At 43.9% G+C, this 22,928-nt stretch overlaps 1 protein-coding gene across 3 annotated transcripts in view; it reads right to left on the reverse strand.

Annotated features, from left to right (window-relative positions):
* Positions 1-22,928, reverse strand: part of NFKB1 (nuclear factor kappa B subunit 1) — a 161,907-nt gene that overhangs the window by 13,862 nt on the left and 125,117 nt on the right. For all 3 annotated transcript variants that reach the window (XM_089680540.1, XM_089680539.1, XM_089680538.1), the window contains 5 exons: positions 22,102-22,303; positions 19,791-19,960; positions 13,978-14,080; positions 6,901-7,022; positions 4,323-4,383 (listed from right to left, as the gene is read on the reverse strand). In XM_089680540.1, the coding sequence (XP_089536666.1) occupies positions 4,323-4,383; positions 6,901-7,022; positions 13,978-14,080; positions 19,791-19,960; positions 22,102-22,303 (658 nt within the window). The remainder of the gene's footprint in view (positions 1-4,322; positions 4,384-6,900; positions 7,023-13,977; positions 14,081-19,790; positions 19,961-22,101; positions 22,304-22,928) is intronic.

The following is a 22,928-nucleotide window of genomic DNA, read 5'->3' on the forward strand; positions in this document are numbered from 1 at the left end:
AAAATTTTATAATAGAAACTAAGAAAAACGTTTTTCTTTCCAACATTTTCGGTATTTTTTTGTTTGTTTAGCAAAAAATAAAAACCCCAGTGGTGATTAAATACCACCAAAAGAAAGCACTATTTGTGTGAAAAAAAATTATAAAAGTTTCATATGGGTACAGTTCTGCATGGCAACGCAATTGTCAGTCAAAGTGCGACAGCGCTGAAAGCTGAAAACTGACCTGGGCGTGAAGGGGTAAAAATGGAGCTAAAGTGAAGCTAAACTCTGCGATAACTTCCATTCAATGGTCTGGTGTGCCTCACTGGTACTGGCATCTTCTACCTGGTTTCTTCTGGGTGCCGACTATAGTTGTTTTCATTGGCTGGTGCAGAGATTGCATGTCTCTTCTGCAATAAACAGCCTGCCTGCTCACAGCTCTTGAAAAGGGACTTTAGTTCCGCTTTAACAGACCAAGCTGTCCAGCAAAAAAACCCAAAACATTATACTTCCCTAGGTGGATGCAGCAGCAACCCGATGTTCCCCACCAGCTCTACACTGAGAGCTGAGCGATCAAACAATGCCAATTGCTTAGTTCTCCCCCTCCACTCTGAGCAGACAGCCGTGACTGTCAGTCATCAACTCTCTGCTCTACCCCGCCAGCGCTCAATGGAGCGCACAGTTGGGGAGGGATCGACTGTCTCTGTCTCCTAGCGGCACGGCTGAGCTAGTTGCCAATCCAGGCTTCTGGGAGGATACCAACCATATTGCAGCCCACTGTCGGCTGAAAACGGGCCACAAGAGTGCAGAATGATCTGCATGCCTGTGATCCATAGGAGAAGTATAGCCAAAAAAGCTTTGGCTATACTTTTCCTTGAACTATTTTTAATCCTTCTGTTGCTAACCTTACTAAACAGGAAGGTATGTTATACTTACTTTCTTTTTTACATTTCCTCAGTTGATTCCCAGCTTTTAGCCTAGGCCAAAATGATGACATACATCCCAGCAATCTTCACGATCGTTTTTTTCTTTTATCTGGAGTAGGGGAGGGGGCATTCTCAGTTAAGCATACTTTCCTGCCTGCATACCTGAGCTAAGGGCAGATGGATTTCAGTAAGTAAATGCTGCATGAACCATCTGGCCTTACTCCAGATGGCAATGACTAGAAATGCTAGGGGGTGGTTTCTCAAAGTGATTTCTCAACAAAACTAAAGCATGGGGACATGAAAGGAGGGAGAGTTTGCGTTCAGTTTTTGTTAATCAGATACAGTTTATTTCTGCTTGAAAAAGTTTAGCTGTTTGACTTTAAACCATTGCTGCTATTCAAAGGCTGTTCTCCTCCATCCAGAGTGAAGACACCCTAAGAAAGATAATGTGCTAACACCCAGTGAAAATAAGGCCCCCTTTCACACAGGTGGACCTGATTGAAAGGTCCCTGGAGCACTATGGACAGGTGCGTGTAAACTGATTTTTGTCTGTTTACACCCGACTACCTCCTGGTCTGACAGGTATGGCAAAAAAATGGAAAGGGACTGCATTGGGTGTAAACATACTCCGCTGTATGCTGTACTTTAAGCCTAGTACACAATATCAGAAAATCGCACGAAAAGTACCGCTTTCAAAGTGATCGTATGTTAATCTGAACGTTGGTACGCAGCTTTCGTCTGAAATTAATCAAAGGGATAACCACGACATTTTTTTCATACGATACCAGATCATACTATTTTTGTTTAATAAGTACAGTTTTTGCTCGAAAATCCAATACAGGACATCACTTCCGAATTTTTATTGAGTCATACGAGAATTTTCGTAACCTAAGTAACCTATTCGTTTCCGATATGGAGTCTAGCATGCAAACAAACAAACCAAAGAATGGACGATCTTTCTTCTGATATGATTGTTGTATGTACGGAGCTTTAGAGCTCCATGGGGTTTGCCAGTGTCCAGCTGAAAACCTGAAAGATTTGGATATGACACCTGTCCTACTGGACTCCAATCAGCAGGGGATCTTCTTACAGATCCTTTGCTGACACGACCAAACCCCTCTCCATATGGAAGAGCCCTAAGGGGAAAAGATCTAAAAAGAGAACTAAAGCAGCTGCCACATTTAAAGACTGGTAAGCTACAATATATGACTTTTTTCTTTTTGGGTTAACCCAATGTACAGTATCTCACAGAAGTGAGTACACCCCTCACATTTTTGTAAATATTTTATTATATCTTTTCATCTGACAACACTGAAGAAATTACACGTTGCTACAATGTAAAGTAGTGAGTGTACAGCTTGTATGACAGTGTAAATTTGCTTTCCCCTCAAAATAACTCACATTAATGTCTAAACCGCTGGCAACAAAAGTGAGTACACCCCTAAGTGAAAATGTCCAAATTGGGCCCAAAGTGTTAATATTTTGTGTGGCCACCATTATGTTCCAGCACTGCCTTAACCCACTTGGGAATGGAGTTCACCAGAGCTTCAGAGGTTGCCACTGGAGTCCTCTTCTACTCCTCCATGAAGACATCACGGAGCTGGTAGATGTCAGAGACCTTGCGCTCCTCCACCTTCCGTTTGAAGATTCCGCACAGATGCTCAGTAGGGTTTAGGTCTGGAGACATGCTTGGTAAGTCCATCACCTTTACCCTCAGCTTCTTTAGCAAGGCAGTGGTCATCTTGGAGGTGTGTTTGGGGTTGTTATGTTGGAATACTGCCTTGCGGCCCAGTCTCCGAAGGGAGGGGATCATGCTCTGCTTCAGTATGTCACAGTACACGTTGGCATTCATGGTTCCCTCAATGAACTGTAGCGCCCCAGTGCCGGCAGCACTCATGCAGCCCCAGACCATGACACTCCCACCATCATGCTTAACTGCAGGCAAGACACACTTGTCTTTGTACTCCTCACCTGGTTGCCGCCACCCATGCTTGACACCATCTGAACCAAATAAGTTTATCTTGGTCTCATCAGACTACAGGACATGTTTCCAGTAATCCAAAAACTGTTTGCAGGCTTTCTTGGTCATCATCTTTAGAAGAGGCTTCCTTCTGGGACAACAGCCATGCAGACCAATTTGATGCAGTGTGCTGCGTATGATCTGAGCACTGACAGGCTGACTCCCCACCCCTACAACCTCTGCAGCAATGCTGGCAGCACTCATACGTTTATTTCCCAAAGACAACCTCTGGATATGACACTGAGCACATGCACTCAACTTCTTTGGTTAACAATGGCAAGGCCTGTTCTGAGTGGAAAATGTCCTGTTAAACCGCTGTATGGTCTTGGCCACCGTGCTGCAGTTCAGTTTCAGGGTCGTGGTAATCTCCTTATAGCCTAGGCTATCTTTATGTACATCTTTATGTAGAGCAACAATTATTTTTTTTCAAATCCTCAGAGTTCTTTCCCATGAGGTGCCATGTTGAACTTCCAGTGACCAGTATGAAAGAATGAGAGCAATAACACCAAATTTAACACACCTGCTCCCCATTTACACCTGAGACCTTGTAATACTAACGAGTCACATGACACCAGGTAGGGAAAACGGCTAGTTGGGCCCAATTGTGACATTTTCACTTAGGGGTGTACTCACTTTTGTTGCCAGCAGTTTAGACTTTAATGGATGTGTGTTGAGTTATTTTGAGGGGACAGCAAATTTACACTGTTATACAAGCTGTACACTCACTACTTTACATTGTAGCAAAGTGTCATTTCTTCAGTGTTTGTCACATGAAAAGATATAATAAAACATTTACAAAAATGTGAGGGGTGTACTCACTTCTGTGAGATACTGTATGTATATTGGTGACAACAGGGGGTTTTACACACATTCCCAGTGGCTGCTTGAAATTTTAAAGCCTGACATGTTGGGCATCTATTTACTTGGCACAACCTCATCTTTTATATTTTGCCATAAAAGTGGTTAATATGTTGCATTTATCTGCCCTAAAATTAACTTTAGTGTATCCTTTACCAAAAGTTTGTGTTTCATAAACCGTTGTGTTAATAGTGTGACATAAAAAACAGAACTACCAGTATTTTATTCTCTAGGGTGTCTACATTCAGAAAATATATAATGTTTGTGAGAATTTACTTAATCTTCAGATTTAAATTAATTTTTTAAACGTGCAAAAAAAAAAAAATACGCAAACACAGCTAAATGAAAACCTTTCTGTACATGTCTGTGAATGCCATTACATCTTGTTCCCTCTAAGTTACATTTGTGATTTTAGTTTGCTGGACTTTTCACTTTTAGTTGATCATCAACTTTATATTGCATAAAAAGCAATATAAAGTTGAATGCAAAGGCACTAACACTGGAAATTATTAACGCTTCATAAAAGACAGATAATATACCTTGTGGGCAATCCAATGAAAATGCTGTTGTGTATGGCTTTCCATTCAGTATTTCCAGCACCTGTGACATAAAATAATGAAATTGAACAAAAACTGCAGGGACAGCATAACACTAAAGCATAATAAACTGTCATTTTCCATGTAAAGCAGTATAAATAAAGGCAGTTAATACCTGAGTGCACTTACATACTGGGGCTGATTTACTAAAACAGCAGAGTGCATCTGGTGCATCTGTGTGTGGTAGCCAATCAGCTTCTAGCTGCAGCTTGTTCAGCTGACTGTTGCCAAAAAAACTGGAAGCTGATTGGCTTCTATGCACAGCTGCATCATAGTTTGCACTCTCCAGTTTTAATAAACCAAACCCGTTGTCACCTGCTAATGTATCTGTGCAAGAGATAGTAACATTGAGCCTCCCTCTGGGAATACATAAGCCTCCTGTAAGCTAATGAGAGGAGAGATTTGCATAGTAAAAACAAATTTTTTTTCCCCAACAGTTGGCCATGAGTATCATATGAAAAGTGTAGGTGCTGGTTCTCGCCAATTCCTTGCAGTGCACTTTGAAAATATCAAACATACCGGTTTGCATGTGTTAACCTACATTTTCCCAATTCAATGCACAAGTTTAAAACTCCATGTAAAAACAGGTGGCATACAGACATCAAATAAACTTCACTGATCGTTTATAGTAGCTTTATAGTGGACTTTTAATTTGCCTATGCAAACCAATGTAATAGGTGTTTAATAGCACCTCTCTCCTACATACTCACCTGGGAAAGTAAGGTTATATACCTGGCATTTCTAGGTATGGGGACATTTCCCTTCCTTACATGTGACAATACTGGTTCTTGGCAGCTCAGGCAAACTGCACTGCCAGCCTGTCATAGGCAACACTATGCAAGCTCCAAGTCATGGAGTTTAAATACGGCTTTTTTATGATATACAGAGGTGAGCAGTTGACAGAGGAGTGAAAGTATATATAAGCAGCTGTTGGAGGCTGGCATTAAAGTAAACTTGTCTGCTTGGGCAAACCACAGATTCACAGCAAGGTACCTAAACACTGTGCTGTATGCTGTGTTGCATTTGAACATACATGCCTGTAGTTACTTGGGCAATAATCACTATAATGAATGCAGCTGCAGTATTTACTATTACTGTATATTGCTCAACATGCATCAAAATTCTGCATGTTCCATCTGGTTGGAAGGTAAACCTAACAGTATTCACATTAAAAGTTTTCTTAAAGTGACCCAACACAAGCATACCCAAACACAAACACAGTCAAATGACCAATGAGCGCATGCCCTAATCTATTGTTTTTTGTAAACCAAACACATTTGTTTGGTTTATTACAATATATAAATACCTAATTCTCACAACATTAATTAATTTAATGTAGAGAAGAATGTACACCAGACTGCGCCTCAAATCTCAAATTAGTGGCCTGCAAGGTGCATAATACTGGTGTTTTAGTAAACACCAGGGTGGTCTAGTTAAGTCCATTGTGGTTTATGTGGCCGCAAATCAGATATTGCAAATTAAAGTTTACCAAGGTGTTTTAACCGCTTCCCAACCGCCCTATAGCAGAAATACTGCTACAGGGCGGCTTGGGTGCGCAAAATCATATATATATATATATATATATATATATATATATATATATATATATATACACACAGGTAGGGGGCGCACATGGCTCGCCATTCGTGCCTACGGCTGTCAATCACTGGGTCCCAGCTGGTAATTACTCGCCAGCGCCCAGTGATTTCTGACAATCTCCGACGGGGAGGAGAACTGTTTTGTTTACTAACAGTTCTCCTCCCAGTCAGCTTGGGCACAATGATTACAGTGAAGCACACTGACACGGCCCTCTAGTAAAACACTCCCTGCACACAATTAACCCTTTGATCGCCCCTCATGTTAACCCCTTCCTGCCCAGTGCCATTAGTACAGCGTCAGTGCTTTTTTTTTTAGCACTGATCACTGTCACTGGGGATGACAGTGACACCAAGTCAGTTCCCCCCCAGTGTCAGAATGTCTGCCACAGTCCCGCTATAAGTCACTGATCACCGCTGTTGCTAGTAAAAATAAAAATCCCAGTATTTATACCATTTTTAAACACTATAACTTTCAAGTAAACCAATTCATTTATACGTATTGGGATTTTTTTAAGAAAAGACATGTAGCAGAATACATTTTGGCATACATTTATGAAAAAATTAGATTTTTTTTAATTTTTTTGCTGGACACGTTTAATAGCAAGAAGTCAAAAATATAGTTTTTTTTCTCAAAATTGTTGGTCTTTTTTTTTATAGCGCAAAAAAACCCCCCAAAAACGCACAGGCGATCAAATACCACCAAAAGAAAGCTCAATTCGTGGGAAAAAAGGACGTACATTTCATTTGGGTGCAGCGTTGCATGACTGCGCAACTGTCAGTTAAAGTAACGCAGCACCGTAAAACAAAAAATGGCCTGGTCAGGAAGGGGGGAAAATCCTCAGGAGGGAAAGTGGTTAAAAAAAATGTCAAATGACAACAGAGAAATATCTAATGCAAATCCGTAAAAGGTTTCAGCAGTTAACCTCATCATTGATTGCCATGTCTGTTGGTTTTGTTCCAGGAACAATGCCTTCATCTATATCATTCTCATCCACATCCTCAGGGTTGTACAGTGGTTCACAGTTTTCAATGAATGAGTCCGCACCTTATAGCAATAAAAACAGATGTACAATAACATTAATTATTAGCTCTTAAAATGAAATCTGATTTTCATCTAAGATAATAAAAGACAGTTTTACTTAAAGTGTTACTAAACCCAGGACTCTGCATTCACTATATCTGATCTCCCACAGTATACTCAACATGGAAATGCAATTATTTTAGTAAATATAAACTGCTAAATACCATTTCCCTTCAGCAGTTAGAGCAGTCTTGTGACTTCAGCTGAGCACTGGTTAAAGCTTGTAGGAGGAGTTTTCTTTCTGCTTTAGGAGGATGCAGAACCCCTGACCCTCTGTCTGGACAGTGCTGATTGGCCCTGTGCGGATCACATGCACTCTCCCAAGAAAAAAAACAAAAAACCTCTCTAGCAATACACACTAAACTGAGCATGTGCAGAAGGGCTACAGGTTCAGACAGACTGATTTTACTGTTGTGGGTTTAGTAACACTTTAACAAATAATGCAGGCAACACTTTATAGCACCATCATTTTATAGAAAGAATGGTTGAACAGTTACAGCCATTGATAAAAAAAATGGCTTAAAGTGTTACTAAACCCACAACAGCAAAATCATTCTGTATATGCAGTAAAGCATGCTTGATATACTCACTGTGTAATTAGGTGTTAATCCTCTGCATTGTGTAAATGCTGTTTGATCCTGACTTCTCTGATCCTCCCCTCCTTCCAGTGTCCTCTTATCTCCTGATAAGACATATAGTGTGGAGACACTCTACACATGCTCAGTTTGGTGTGTATTGCTAGATAGTTTTTTTTTTCTTGGGAGAGTGCATGTGATCAGCACAGGGCCAATCAGCACTGTCCAGACAGAGGTCAGGGTTTCTGCATCCTCCTAGAGCAGAAAGAAAACTACCCCTACAAGCTTTAACTAGTGCTCGGCTGAATACTGATAGAAGTCACAAGACTGCTCTAACTGCTGATGAGAAAAGGTATTTAGCAGTTTATATTTACTAAAATAATTGCTTTTCCATGTTATGTGTACCGTGGGAGACCAGATATAGTGAATGCAGGGTCCTGGGTTTAGTAACACTTTAAGCCTTTAATCCAATTGTCAATGGAACTTCCTTTCCTTGCAATAACCTGACCTAAATTCTTTCTGTGGCTGCATTTCAGCTAAGGTAGCAAAGAAACACTCCACCATTATACTTGCACTAAAACAGGCATGAGCTTTTGGTGCTGTTGTGCAGTGTTGTATTTTTTTCAAACATAGCACAGTGCATACTTACTGAAAAAAATATATTTCTGTACCTGTACATAGATTAGTGTCCTAACAATGCTGTGGAATATTCATTTCTTTTTGTTTGTAAGTGCATTGATTTCTTTCATGTTAATCACCTATGAACTTTACTCTTGTTCAGTATTTTTCCGATGGTTGAAATAACTGTTATCAAATGCACCAAATGCTCGGAAAGGCGTAATCTGTCTGAGCGTTGTACAGTGTACCCTGACTATACCTACTCCTAGGGAGAGTGGCAATGGTGCTGAATCCCTTGCATTTGTAAATGAGCTGCTGACTGTGGACTGATGATGACTCTGTCTTTATGAATACTGTCACAGGGCACAGAGAAATCTGTTCAAAAAGAGCATGCAACCAAAATATGGTAAGAGGGCAGTTTACATCCATACATGAACTGCCTGAAACATCCTCACTCTATTTACTCTTTTTAAAAATATCATTATCCTATATATTCACATGTTTTTCTACTAGTTACCTTGACTGACTGAACCACCTTTTCAATAAAAATATTTCAATATATTGCATGTGTACTATTTACTAAAAAAAAAGACTATCGCTACTATTATAACATATTAAACACTAGCTAACATTTAGGTAACAAGTATAAATTCAAAAAACCTGTATGATAAAGTGTAAATTTACCCAAAAGTGATTAAAGTGTTTGTTGGGTTATCTCGCTTGCCTAAATTTCCTTCAGGAGGTTTGTTTGCTGTAGAGGCTATACCTGGCCAGCTCTCTTTTAAGTAGCAGTGACATTATCTCATCCTCCTTCTGCTGGATCTTCCATACATACTGTATATATGAAGAATCCAAAACATATACTGTATATCCAACTGCTACTACTCACCATAATGCTGAACAAGTAATTCCACTAAGATTTTGTTGATGGGGAAGGTAAGTATATGGCCCCTAATATCCAGGGCAGTAGCAGTGGCACATTTCCCCACTGAAGTATTTGATATCTTTATTGATCTGCTGGAAGGTGAGTACATTCAGCACGATATATAAATGTATCAACTTTTATCAATTTTTAAATATTTTGTATTTGTATTTTTTTTTATAGAACTCAAAGGGTTGTTGTACACATAGTATAATCGTAGTTGTATATGACAGGAATGTAGCCTTGTGCATGTAAACTTTCTTTCTACAGTTACTTTTATCTCAAATTTAATTAATTCTAATTATTATTATTATACAGTATTTATAAAGCGCCAATAGTTCGCTCAGCGCTGTACATTACAATGGGGACAGAACAATAACAATACAATACAGTGCAAAACATGAGGGGATCGAGGTCTCTTTCGAGCTTACAATCTAGGAGGGAGAAATGGTGGCACAGGAGGAGAAAGCTGTGGGGGATGGAGTGGTAGGAAGAGTGGAGAAGGTCGGCAAGTTAGCAGGGGGTGGGGTAGGCTTCCCTGAAGAGGTGGGTTTTCAGGGTGCACCTAAAGGAGAGGAGAGTAGGTGATAATCTGATGGGTTGGGGCAGGGAGTTCCAGAGGATGGGTGACACCCTGGAGAAGTCCTGGAGGCGGGCATGGGAGGAGGAGACCAGGGAACTAGAGAGAAGGAGGTCTTGTGTGGAGCGGAGAGTGCGTGCTTTGTGGTACTTGGATATTAGGTCTGTGATGTAGTTCGGGGCAGTATGGTGGACAGCTTTGTACGTCAGTGTTAGGATTTTGAATTTGATCCGTTGCACAATCGGAAGCCAGTGGAGGGATTGGCAGAGGGGGGTGGCATAAACGGAGCGGTTGGAAAGGTAAATGAGTCTGACAGCCGTATTCAGGATCAACTGAAGTGGGGATAGCCAGCGGCGAGGCAGGCCAGTAAGGAGGGAGTTGCAGTAATCGAGTTGTGATATGATGAGGGAGTGGATGAGCTGTTTAGTGGTTTCTGGGGTTAGGAACGTGCGTATTTTGGCAATGTTGCGGAGGTGGAGTCTGCATGAGTTTGTTAAAGATTGGACTTGGGGCTGGAAGGATGAGTCCAGAATGACACCAAGTACTCTGGCCTGCGGGGTGGGTTTGTTGGTGGTGTTGTTGGACATGATGGAGAAGTCAATGGGGGGTGGTGTGCGGGCTGGGGGGAAGACAAGAAACTCGGTTTTGGAGAGGTTCAGTTTAAGGAAGTGGAGCAACATCCAGTCTGATATGTTGATCAGTAGGTGTGTGATTCGGGCGGAGACTGAGGGGGTGAGGTGGGGGGTTGAGAGATAGATTTGTGTGTCGTCGGCATATAGGTGGTAGTTGAAGCCATGAGAGTGTATGAGTTGGCCAAGGGAGGAGAAGGCTGCGGAGAGGTCAAGGAGTAGGAGCACTGAATAGTGGCCATTAGCTTTGGCGGTTAGCAGGTCGTTGGAGAGTTTGAGTAAGGCAGTTTCGGTGGAGTGTAGGGGACGGAAGCCGGACTGTAGGGGATCGAGGAGGTTGTTGTCGTTGAGGTGAGAGCTTAGGCGGGTGTAGACTAGGAGCTTGAGGAGTCTGGATGTGAATGGGAGCAGGGAGATGGGTCTGAGGTTGTTCGGGTCATAGTGGTCCAGGGAGGGCTTTTTAAGTATGGGGGTGATGTGTGCATGCTTCAGAGGGGAGGGGAAAGTGCCGGAGGAGAGGGAGAGATTAAAGATGTGGGTGAGGGAGCATAGGATGGAGGGGGAAGGAGGTTGTAGGAGTTGTGAGGGGATAGGGTCGAGGGGGCAGGTGGTGAGGCGGGCATCAGAGAGGACCTTGGAAACTTCCTCAATGGTAGTAAGGTCAAAGGTGCGGAGTGTTGAGGGGGCTTCAGTATGCGGAATGTGGGGTGAGGTGAAAGTGGAGGTCAGAGCAGTGGTGGGGCCGTGGGAGAGGGGTGATGAGGGTGTAGCTGAGTGAGGGGGAATGGTGTTGGAGGGAGTTTGAGCAGTGACGAAGTCCCTGTGGGTTATGTCGAGGAGTTGTGAGGGGATAGGGTCGAGGGGGCAGGTGGTGAGGCGGGCATCAGAGAGGACCTTGGAGACTTCCTCGATGGTAGTAAGGTCAAAGGTGCGGAGTGTTGAGGGGGCTTCAGTATGAGGAATGTGGGGTGGGGTGCAAGTGGAGGTCAGAGCAGTGGTGGGGCCGTGGGAGAGGGGTGATGAGGGGGTAGCTGAGTGAGGGGGAACGGGGTTGGAGGGAGTTTGAGCAGTGACGAAGTCCCTGCGTGTTATGTCGAGGGAGAGGAGGGATGAGGGGGTAGCTGTGTGACGGGACGGGTTGAGAGGGAGTGTGAGTTGCGGCGATGTCCTTGCGAATTGTGTCAATCTTGTTTTTGAAGTGATTGGCAATCTCAAGGGCGGTGAGTGAGGTGCTGGGAGGAGGTGGGGGTGGAGAGAGTAGAGAGTTGAAGGTGGAGAAGAGTCGGCGAGGACTGGAGTAGAGGGCCTTGATGAGGGTCAGGAAGTAGGCTTGATTGGCGGCGTGGAGGGAGGAGGTGTAGGTGTGGAAGGCAGATTTGTAGCGGGTGAAGGCTTGTTGGGATTTGGTTTTGCGCCATAGTCGCTCCAGGGCACGACTGTGTCGTTTGAGGGATTTGGTGTGATCAGTCTGCCAAGGCTGGAGCGGTCGGGGTCCGATGTTGCGTGTGGTTAAAGGCGCTAGTGAGTCAAGGGCTGTTGACAGCTTGTTGTTATAGGCAGTCATAGCCAAGTCGGGGCAGGACACGGGAAGGATGCTGTCATAGAGTTGATCAGCTGCAGAGTGGAGGGGGGCAGGGTTAAGGATGCGGAGGTTACGGCTGGTAGTAGTGTGAAATTTGGAGGGGTAGACGTTGGAGGACGAGGAGATAGAGAAGGTAATCAGGTTGTGGTCAGAGAGAGGGAAGGGGGTGTTAGTGAGGTTGTGGGGAGCGCAGTGGTTGGAGAAGACGAGATCAAGGATATTACCGTCAGAGTGGGTGGTGGATTGTATGCACTGTGCAAGTGCAAAGGAGGAGGTTAAGTGGAGGAGATAGGATGTGGCCAGGTTGTCGAGGTTGACAGGGATGTTGAAATCCCCAAGGATGATGGTGGGTAGCTCAGAGGAGAGGAAGAAGGGTAGCCAGGAGGAAAAGTCATCCAGGAAGCGGGATATGGATCCAGGAGGCCAGTATATCACAGCAATCTTCAGGGGGGTTGGGGAGAATAGTCGGACGCAGTGGGCCTCGAAGGAGGAGAAGGATAGAGAGGGGGGGTTTGGGAGGACTCGGAAGATGCTCTGTGGTGACAGGAGCAGACCAACCCCACCACCTTTACGACCGTTGGGTCTGGGTGAGTGGGTCCAGGTGAGACCTCCGTAGGAGAGTGCAGCAGGGGAGGTAGAGTCCGTGGCCTGGATCCAGGTTTCTGTAATCGCTAGGAGGTTGAGGGAGCGGGAAACAAAGAGGTCGTGGATGGCGGTAAGCTTGTTGCACACCGATCGGGCGTTCAGGAGTGCACATGAAAACGGGGGGACGATTTTAGGAAGCAAAGGGACAGATACTAAGTTGCGGGGGTTGCGGCAGGACGTGGAGGCGGGAGGGTGTTGTGTGGGTGAGGGAGGTGGTGGAGGGCCAGGATTCGGGGAGATGTCCCCTGCGGTTAGGAGGAGGAGAAGGGTGAGAAAGGTGGCATGGGAGCGGGATGTGCAGGAGCATGTGAAACTACTAGTGGAGGTGTTGGGGTCAGTGGGAGAGTGGAGTATTAGGAGGAGGTGGTGGGTGCCGTAGAGGGGTGAAGGAAGCAGTGAGGACACAATATACAATTGTTTGGGAGGAGCAGAGGGATATAGTGAATGGATTTTGGGAACGGAGGAGAGGAAAATGAGGAGGAGTGGAAGAGGCATTTTAGGGAGGTGCACGGGGTGGCGCATAGGGGTGGTGGGAGGCTTGGTTGTCGATACGCCTCTGCCCGCTGGACTATCTCATCTCTTCTGGTGGCTGGAGTTTAGGGGAGAAGGGAGAGGGGATCGGGTGTGGATATACGGTTTCCAGGGGCGCTTGAGTGGCGACAGTCTGGGGTGCAGAGGGGTCTCTCGTTGTGGTGGCAGTCAACAAGGGTTCAAGTCTTTTAAGTTGAGCTGGGGGTTGGTATGAGTGGAGGTGCTGAAGGCCCGGCGTCTGGAGGTGGAGTGGCCTAGGCCTTGGTAGGCGCAGTAGGGTCCGGCGTCAGTGGGTGTTGTGGGCCAGTGCATGTGGATGCTGCGGGCCAGTGACTGAGGGTGCTAAAGGGCCCAGCGTCTGTGGGAGCGGTAGGGTGCGGCGATCGTAGGTGTTGTAGGGCCCGGCGTCAGTGGGTGCAGGAGGCCGCGCGGCAGGCTTGCCTCTGCCGGATTGCACGGGGCTCGGGGCTGTGCGGTGGCAGGGGTACGGCTGTGTGGTACACAGTGGGGAGCAGGGAAGCAGATCTGGTAGTGGTGGCTTGCCCTCTTGGTGCTGGTACACCAATTCTAATAAGGTCTTCTATTTATTAATCAGATTTTTCCCTACTAAAACTTTATAAAATCTTTACAAAAACAAAACTTTTTACCCCCGTCTTACTGGTGGACCAGAATAAAACCAGTGTAGATATATTGCAGATGTACTAACTCACCGAGATCTCTCTGCATTATTTACTACTCCATATGAGAAAAAAATGGGCCTCATTTATTAAAGTGTTTGACATTTGTTTTCTATTGGTCATTGATCATTAACAATTCTGTGTAGAAAAATGAGCATACCTGCTGCTTTCAAGAGAGCTGTGAGTTTTGTAGAACCTCTGCCAGCCGCTATATGAAGAGGGGTGCTCCCATCATACGTTGTACTATCTACACATGAATCTCCCTGTGGGAAGGAAGCAAATACTGAAGGGAAAGAAGAAAACAGACTATGCAACCCCATGCCAGGGATAGCAACACAACACAACATGTTGTCAGAAAAGTCTCTTTATTGTATCTAAGTCCTCATGCACACTAGGCATTTTAAAAACACTGGTAGTGTTGGCTGTATAAAGTCATGTTAAAAACAAGAGTTTTTCCGCATTTTTTTAAGCATTTTTGCATTTGCATCTAGTCACATTTTTACACATTTGCGGTTTTTGGATTTTTTTTTAGCGTTTTTTTGCACAAAAAAAATAAATACAATTTTGCTAAAAAAAAAAACACCCAAAAAATGCTGGTTTGCCACATTTACCAGCATTAGAGTGTTTTTACAGCTAAAAGACTCCTCTACAAACTCACTAGTTCTGTTTTTTTTTCCAGTCAAAAAATGTCCTTGCCAAAAATGCTGATTAACACATAGGATAACATGCTGGGGAGTTTACTATCTGTAGGAAAAAACGTCAAAAGCCAAAAACAGCAGCTGCGAAAAACATCCAGTGTGCATGAGGACTTAATGTTAAAATATTCAACATTCAAATACAGTGAGGAACAGAAGTATTGGAACACCCTGCGACTTTGCAAGTTCTCCCACTTAGAAATCATGAAGGGGTCTGAAATTCACATTGTAGGTGCATTCCCACTCTGAGAGACAAAATTAAAAAAAAAAATCAGGAAATCACATTGTATGAATTTTAAAGAATTTATTTGTCTTGCACTGCTGAACATAAGTATTTGAACACCTAAGAAACAGCAAGAATTCTGGCTCTCAAAGACCTGTTACTGTGCCTTTAAAAAGTCCACCTCTACTTCACTCATTAATCTAACTTAGAAGCACCTGTCTGAGCTCTTTAAAGACACCTTCCACCCCACAGTCAGTCAGACGTTAACTAATACCATGGGCAAGACCAAAGAGCTGTCAAAAGACACCAGAGACAAAATTGTGGACCTCCACAAGGCTTCAAAGGGCTACGGGGCAATTGCCAAGCAGCTTGGTGAAGATAGATCAACTGTTGGAGCAATTGTTAGAAAATGAAAGAGGCTAAAGACGACTGTCAGTCTCCCTCGGACTGGGGCTCCATACAAGATCTCACCTCGTGGGGTATCACTGATGATAAGAAAGGTGAGGAATCAGCCCAGAACTACAAGGGAGGAGCTGGTCAATGACATGAAGAGAGTTGGGACCACAGTTTCAAAGGTCACTGTCGGTAGGACACTACGTCGTCATGGTTTCAAATCATGTATTGCACGGAAGGCTCCCCTGCTCAAGTCATCACATGTCCAGGCCCGTCTGAAGTTTGCCAATGACCATCTGAATGATCCAGAGGAGGCATGGGAGAAAGTCATGTGGTCAGATGAGACCAAAGTAGAACTTTTTGGTCTAAACTTCACTCGTCGTGTTTGGAGGAAAAAGAAGGATGAGTTGCATCCCAAGAACACCATCCCTACTGTGAAGCATGGGGTGGTAAAATAATGCTTTGGGGGTGCTTTTCTGCGAAGGGGACAGGACGACCGCACTGTATTAAGGAGAGGATGAATGGGGCCATTTATTGTGAGATTTTGAGCAACAACCTCCTTCCCTCAGTCAGAGCATTGAAGATGGGTCGTGGCTGGGTCTTCCAACATGACAACGACCTGAAGCATACAGCCAGGATAACCAAGGAGTGGCTTCGTAAGAAGCATATCAAGGTTCTGGAGTGGCCTAGCCAGTCCCCAGACCTAAATCCAAAAGAACATCTTTGGAGGGAGCTGAAACTCCGTGTTGCTCAGCGGCAGCCCCGAAACCTGACAGATCTAGAGGAGATCTGTGTGGAAGAGTGGGCCAAAATCCCTGTTGCAGTGTGTGCAAACCTGGTCAAGAACTACAGGAAACGTTTGACCTCTGTAATTGCAAACAAAGGCTTCTGTACCAAATATTAACACTGATTTTCTCAGGTGTTCAAATACTTATGTTCAGCAGTGCAAGACAAATAAATTCTTTAAAAATCATACAATGTGATTTCCTGAATTTTTTTTTAAATTCTGTCTCTCAGAGTGAGAATGCACCTACAATGTGAATTTCAGACCACTCCATGATTTCTAAGTGGGAGAACTTGCAAAATCGTAGGGTGTTCAAATACTTCTGTTCCTCACTGTATACTATCAATTTTTATTTATTACAGATACAGGTATAGCGCCATCAATTTACATATTTTTTATACATTCACATCAGTCCCTGCCCTCAAGGAGCTTACAATGTAACGCCCCAAACCCACATTCATACATATACTAGGACCAATTTAGACAGGAGCCAATTAACCTCCTAGCATGTCTTTGGAGTGTCGGAGTAAGCCCACATAGGCACAGGGAAAACATGCAAACTCTGTGCAGGTAGTGCTGTGGTTGGGATTCGAACGGACGACCCCGGTGCTGCTAGACAGAAGTGCTAGCCTCTTAGCTGCCCATTTGTATCCAAAATATAAAAGAAACTGGTAGTATGCACAAGACCCATGTGTTTTGTTCACACTACCTGTTGCTGCCACCCCTGAAACCTTTATGGTGGTGGCTGCAGTTGATACATACTGCACAGACCATCTGCTTAACAGTGAATGTTAATCTACATCATATTAGAGCCCTCATTTGCTATTTAGGTTGACACTTGTGCGGGTGGTTGCAGGTGCGGGACAGCGGCAAATCGCACCTTTTCCTGCACCCGCAACTACACTGTCCTGTGCTTTTGCAGAAGCATGGGGCTACGATTCGTTCTTAACGGCACCCCCACACATCTGAAAACACAGCGCGTTTTCAGTTGCAGGAAATCACAAGGAATAAATGTGTGCTGTTGTTTGGTTACCTAGCTCAGTGGTATATCTAAGGGAGGATGGCAAGATTTATCTCCCCAGACAAAAAAGAATAGTTGGAGTCAGGGACAGACTAACTATTCGGGCATTGCCTAAGAGCCCGGGATCAGTAGGGGGCCCCATGAGAGGCTCCACTGATGTCGTTATGAGGGTAGCATATTTAGGTCTGTCTGAATAATGTGTCTGCCTCAAAACCCAGACACATTATTCAGACAGGAATGTGGCTCTGAGCAGGACCTGGCAGGATGGAGGGGATGGGGAGGCAGGAAAAACGTGTACCCAAAGAGCAGAGGACTGCCGGTGACAGTGTGGAGAGCAGAGGAGGAGGCAGTCTCAGGTCCCGGGCCATGTTAGTGCCTTGCTACATGCTGCTGGTGATGGAGTCAGTGGGCAGTGGGAAGGTGAGAGGCAGTGGCGTATCATCCATGGGTGCAAGGTGTTCACTGCACACACCCTGCACCCATGAATGACAAGCATCAGGAGCAAAGTTAGGGATGATCGGTGCAGCGGAGGGGACAGTCACAAGCCTCGATCTGCATGTATGGCTTTCAATGAAGCAGCTGAAAGCTGTGGAAGGGAGAGGAGGAGAATCGGCTTCCAGTTGCTTCATTGAAAACCATAAAGGGAGATCACTGCATGTAACTGTCCCACCGCTGCACCGATCATCCCTAACTGTGCATCGGATTTCCCTTCTGGATCCCCTCAGGTGCTCCTCAGCCCCCCGCAGGTCTCTGATGCCTCGACTTCTCTGCCAGTGCTCAGCCCCTCCCCCCCATCCTCCACAACAATAACAGAGAGCCCAGATCTGCTCTGCCTCACCCTGTTCCTGCCCACACTCCAGTCATGCAGCTTCTGAGAAGAGGATGTGTAGGTGGGAAATTGTGTCCAGATCAGCCGGCAGCTCTGTGATGCTTCTGAATGTGCCTCCTTTCCTTCCTTCCTCCATCCATTCCCTCCCTCTCTCCCTTTTATTCCTTCCCTTCCTTCCTCCATCCCCTCCCTTTCTTCTTTCCTTCCTCCATCCCCTCCCTCCCCTCCTTTCCTTCCCTTTCTTTCATTCCTTCCTTCATCCATTCCCTTCCTTCCTTCATCCTTACATTCCCTCCCTTTTCTTCTTTATTTCTTCCTTAATCCCCTTCCTTCCCCCATCCCATTCCTTTCTCCTTCCCCTTCCTTCCTCCCTCTCATCCCTTCTTCTTTCCTCTATCCCCTTCCTTCCTCCATCCATTCCCTTCCTTTCTCCCTCTTTTCCTTCCTCCATCCATACCTTTCCTTCCTTCATCAATTTCCTCCCTCTCTTTTCTTCCTTCCTGCATCCCCTCCCTTCCTTCTTTCCTCACTCCCCTCCTTTTTTTCCTCCCTTCTTCCCTCCCCTCCTTTCCTTCCTTCCTCCCTCCCCTCCCTTCCTTCCTCCCTCCCCTCCCTTCCTTCATCCATTTCTTTCCTTCCCTCTATTCCCTCCCTTCATTCATTCCTTCCTTCCTCCATCCATCCCCAATCTCCCTCCCTCCCCTTCCTTCCTTCCTCCCCTCCTTCTTTTCTTTCCTCCCCCCACCCCCTTCCTTCCTTCCTCCATTTCCTTCCTTCCTTTCCTCCCTTCCCCCATCCATCCCCTCCCTCCCTTCCTTCATTTCTTTCCTTCCCCCAAATCTCTCTCCCTCCCCTTTCCTATTTTGTCCTCCAGCAATATCATTCATGAGTGCAGCCAAAGAAGTTTAGTTTTGTGTCATCAGAATATGGTAGTAGTTGGTCCCATGTGGGGACATCTGATGTAAGAGGGACTTGATAGGGACGCATGATATAAGGGGGTACAGGTTCTGTTTTTTCATCCGAATCTCATAACAGCCCAACAAATACTAGTGCTCCCTGTCCACTCCCTACTGACACTGTCCACTGCCCACTGCCCACTGCCCACACAAAATCATTGTAAAAAAAATACAAGAATAAATTATAAAAAATAATTAAGAATATAAATAATAAAAATAAAAAAATTCTGACACCCACTCCATTGTTCTACTGACAGCACCCAAAAGCATTCTGAAAAAATTATAAAAATAATAAAATATTAAATTGTAAAAAAAAATCATAAAATTGTAAAAAAAAAAAAAAATAATAATAATAATACAAATAAAGAACTACTGACACCATTCACTGCCCTACTGACACCATCCTGCACATACTACCCACCACCATACACTCCACACTCCTCTCCACTGTCATATACTTCACGCTGTACATTCCCTATTTAACATTACCACATTCTACACTATGTAAGTCATCTCAGACACTATTTAACCACACCCCTTTTAAGCCACACCCAATTTTTTTAGTGCAATTTAAACCACACACTACCTCTCTCCCCTTCCTCTCTCTCTCACTCCTCCTCCTCTCTCTTTTTCACCCCTCCTCTCTCTCACACCTCTATCTCCCTCCCACCACATGGCAGCCATCTTTAAACCTGGAAGTTCCCAGTGGCTTCTACGGAAAGAAGCCAGGAACATTCATGCAGACTTAGCTGCAGTAAATATCTAAATGCCCCTTCTTTGCAGCTGAGCTGCAATATGTAGGTAGGGGGTTGTGTGGGTGTAGCTTAAGTGTAGGCAGGGAAACAGAGGGCCCCATTATTTCTTATTGCCCGGGGGCCCCATGAGTTGTCAGTCCGCCCCTGGTTGGAGTACATTATCAAACAGATAAAGACCTTTAAGCACTGTGTGTGTTGGTGACAGATGAAAAAGACACTTACAAAAGAAAACTTCAACAATGTTGCTTAAAAGAGAATGCTGGGGCAACCAAGTGTTATCACCAGACTCTAGGAAGCAAACATTTCCATGTTCTCACCTCAAGAAGCAGACAGCCTGCCAGAGAAATGTTGTCTTGTTCAACAGCAAAATGCAAAGGGGTTCTCCCTGACTTCTGCTCCTGGGCATCCACATCTGCCCTTGCTAATATTAACTGTCGAAGGCAGCCCATACTGTTTGCAATTACTGCTATGTGGACTGCACTTAAGCCTGGTGGAGAACAAAGACCTGTTATGTTCTGAGGAGCATTTTCATTTGTTTTAGATACATTGGCAAACATGAATATTTCATTTCACTTTTTTTTGTAGCGATCTGCAAATTTTATGTCCATGCAGAACTCATAACCACAAAAATTCATATTTAACAACCAAACTTAACACTACTGATTACTTTAATGCTACCACGCACAATTAGGACCAATACCGAAAAAAAAATTCCCACAAAACATGGGTTAACACCACAGTATTATCTCACATATTTCAAAAATATAAAAAATGCAAGAAAATGACATGTATACATAAATGTATTCTCCACATGAACCAGTAGCATGCATTACTAAACCACATCACTAAATCATATTGTTATTTAGGAGTAAAAAATACTGCTTTCTTGGTTCTCTGCATACATGCGCACACCCCATTATGGGACAACTCGAACCTCCCTGAATCTCCTTCTTCTGCCCCCTGCATCGACATTGGCATATCGACTTAAAACCCAATGGGAGGTGGACGTGGGGGAGCTGGATGATGAACTGTAGGAAGAGGTATTGACTGCAAGCAAATTGGTCTCCCCGAAAGTGTCGGATTGCCTCACCCAGCTACACATATTACATAGAACCTATTTAACGCCTATTCAGTTATCTAGATACAGACCACAAAACTATCCACTCTGTCCTAGATGTGGGTTTTCGATGGTACCTTTTTTTTATCTCATATGGTCTTGTCCTCTTATCCAGGGTTACTGGATTCAGGTGGTTCAGTTCCTCCATGATAAAATGGGCTCCCCCCTAATTTATGCCCTAAGCAATGCTTACTTGGTCTTCTTCTTACCTCAGAAACTGACAAATTTCAAACTATTTTCTTACAAAAACTCTCTTTATGGACAGATTATTGATTGCCCGTACTTGGCTTTGAGCACTCCCACCTACATTTCCACAGTGGGTTGCCGCAATAAATAGTACATTACCATATAAGAAGGTTATTTATATGCATAGAGGATGCCCTGCTAAGTATCATAAAATTCAGGTTTAAGTGGCTTGACTCCATGTCCACTTGTGATGTGGAGGAGGATGTGTGATTGCGGTTTATTTTGCCCTTTCCTTGTTACATATATTTATCCCCGCGGTAGAGGAGCCATGTTAGCTGATCTTTGTTAGTTGTCTTTTACTTGCCCGGTGGCAAGTGGTTTCTTGTTTGTGTACTTATAATTCTTTTTGCCATTACTTTGTCTCCGTTCCCATTGTATGTATGATGTGACTACGTGTATTCTTGAAAAAAAATACCGCTTTCTTAAAAAAAAAAAAAAAAAAGAAGAAAAATTATATATATATATATATATATATATATATATATATATATAGGGACTGGCTTAAATTCAAACGAGCCGTGGCTGCTCCCACTCAGCCATAGTTGACCTAACAATTTACTTTTGTTGAGTGGCGAGTCTGCACCAGCAGAATACAATGTCTCAGCAGGGAGGATTCCTCTATCAACTTCTCTTGCTTGGTGAGGGAATCTTTTAATTTTTTTTGATCAGCCCGCTGGCTGATCTAAACAAAAACGAGTAATCTTTGGTCAGCTTAAACTGTATAGAATGTGTTGTTTGTGGAAAGACTCTAGATTTGTATTTAGATAAGGTGCACAAAGGAAGCAAATACAGCTGTTTCTTTGTAAGTAGATAATTACAAACTACTCCAAGGAACACAGATTTTAATACATTAAAGAATATATTAAAAGGATAAAATTTCCATATAAATATTATTGTGAACCTGTAACCACAGGGTTACTTGTAAAAGAAACCTGGGCTGTAAAAGATGATACTGCATACTTACCTTTCCGCTGTCTGTGTTTTCCAATGCTGCTTTGCTGCTCCCTGGCTGTTGTACGTATTCCACACTTCCATGCATGTGAATACCTGCTCCTCCCGCCGCAGGCAGTATTTCCTTTAGCCAGATTATATGTCACAACAGGACAAAGCGGTGGAATTTGAAGGCACAGCCTGCTGGAAATATATACATGATCTTCTTCTACTGGTCAGGCTTCTTTTGCTAGTGTTCCTGTGGTAACAGGTTCACTTTAATGTTTCCGATATAAATAATTTACTTCTTCACTTCAGTATTCTTACTATCTTACCATCATTGTTGGGAAGATTGATAATCTCAGTTAATTTTGGGTGTTTAAGAAGAATGCTAAGAGTGGTTGCATCTCCTTCCTTACATGCAAGGTGCAGGACAGAATTCCCATTACGATCTAACATTAATGGATCTCCTCCTGCTTTCAGAATATCTTCAACAACATCAGATTGACAAGTGATGACAGCCAAATGCAAAGGAGTCTACAAATGTAGAAAGAGATTATTAGCATAAACCATATTATGTACTGAGCAAGAACCATTTATAAACAGGGATCTTCCTCAACTGTCACCTAATAACAGTAAATGAAAGTGGAAGTCCTGGAGCCTTATCCTTATTCCCTGTCAACATGATGCAGGGAAGAACCCTTGTTATTGTGTGAAAGCTTCAGGCATGGAGTTGATACACACTGCACATGTCCACTGCCAAACAGTGAATATTGGTGATTGTGAGTCTGGAGCATGCAAGAGCTGCCAGTTGATACTGGTACAGAGTTCAGTGGATCCACTGTATTACCAGGGTTGACAACTGGTTAACAGGCAGGGCAGATGCAAGAGTGGTACAAGTCTTCAAACATATGGTCAGACCAAACAGCAAAAGAGTCAGAAGGCTGATGGTCAGATAGAGCAAAAACAAACCAATCCAATAAAACAGTTTAGGTTCCAAAAAAGGCAGACAGAGTGGCAGTAGCAAAGCAAACTGATGCTTACTATAAGCACAGGCAAACTGCATGGAAACATAGTTCAGACAACTTGCAGGTGTAATCTAGGGTATGATCAGTCAAACAAATGTCACACAGATCTGAATCCAGGGCATGGACAGGTAAAT

The sequence above is a fragment of the Staurois parvus genome, unplaced genomic scaffold (genome assembly GCF_062004578.1).
Source record: "Staurois parvus isolate SC_StPar_1 unplaced genomic scaffold, SC_StPar_1.0 ptg000244l, whole genome shotgun sequence".
NCBI lineage: Eukaryota > Metazoa > Chordata > Amphibia > Anura > Ranidae > Staurois > Staurois parvus.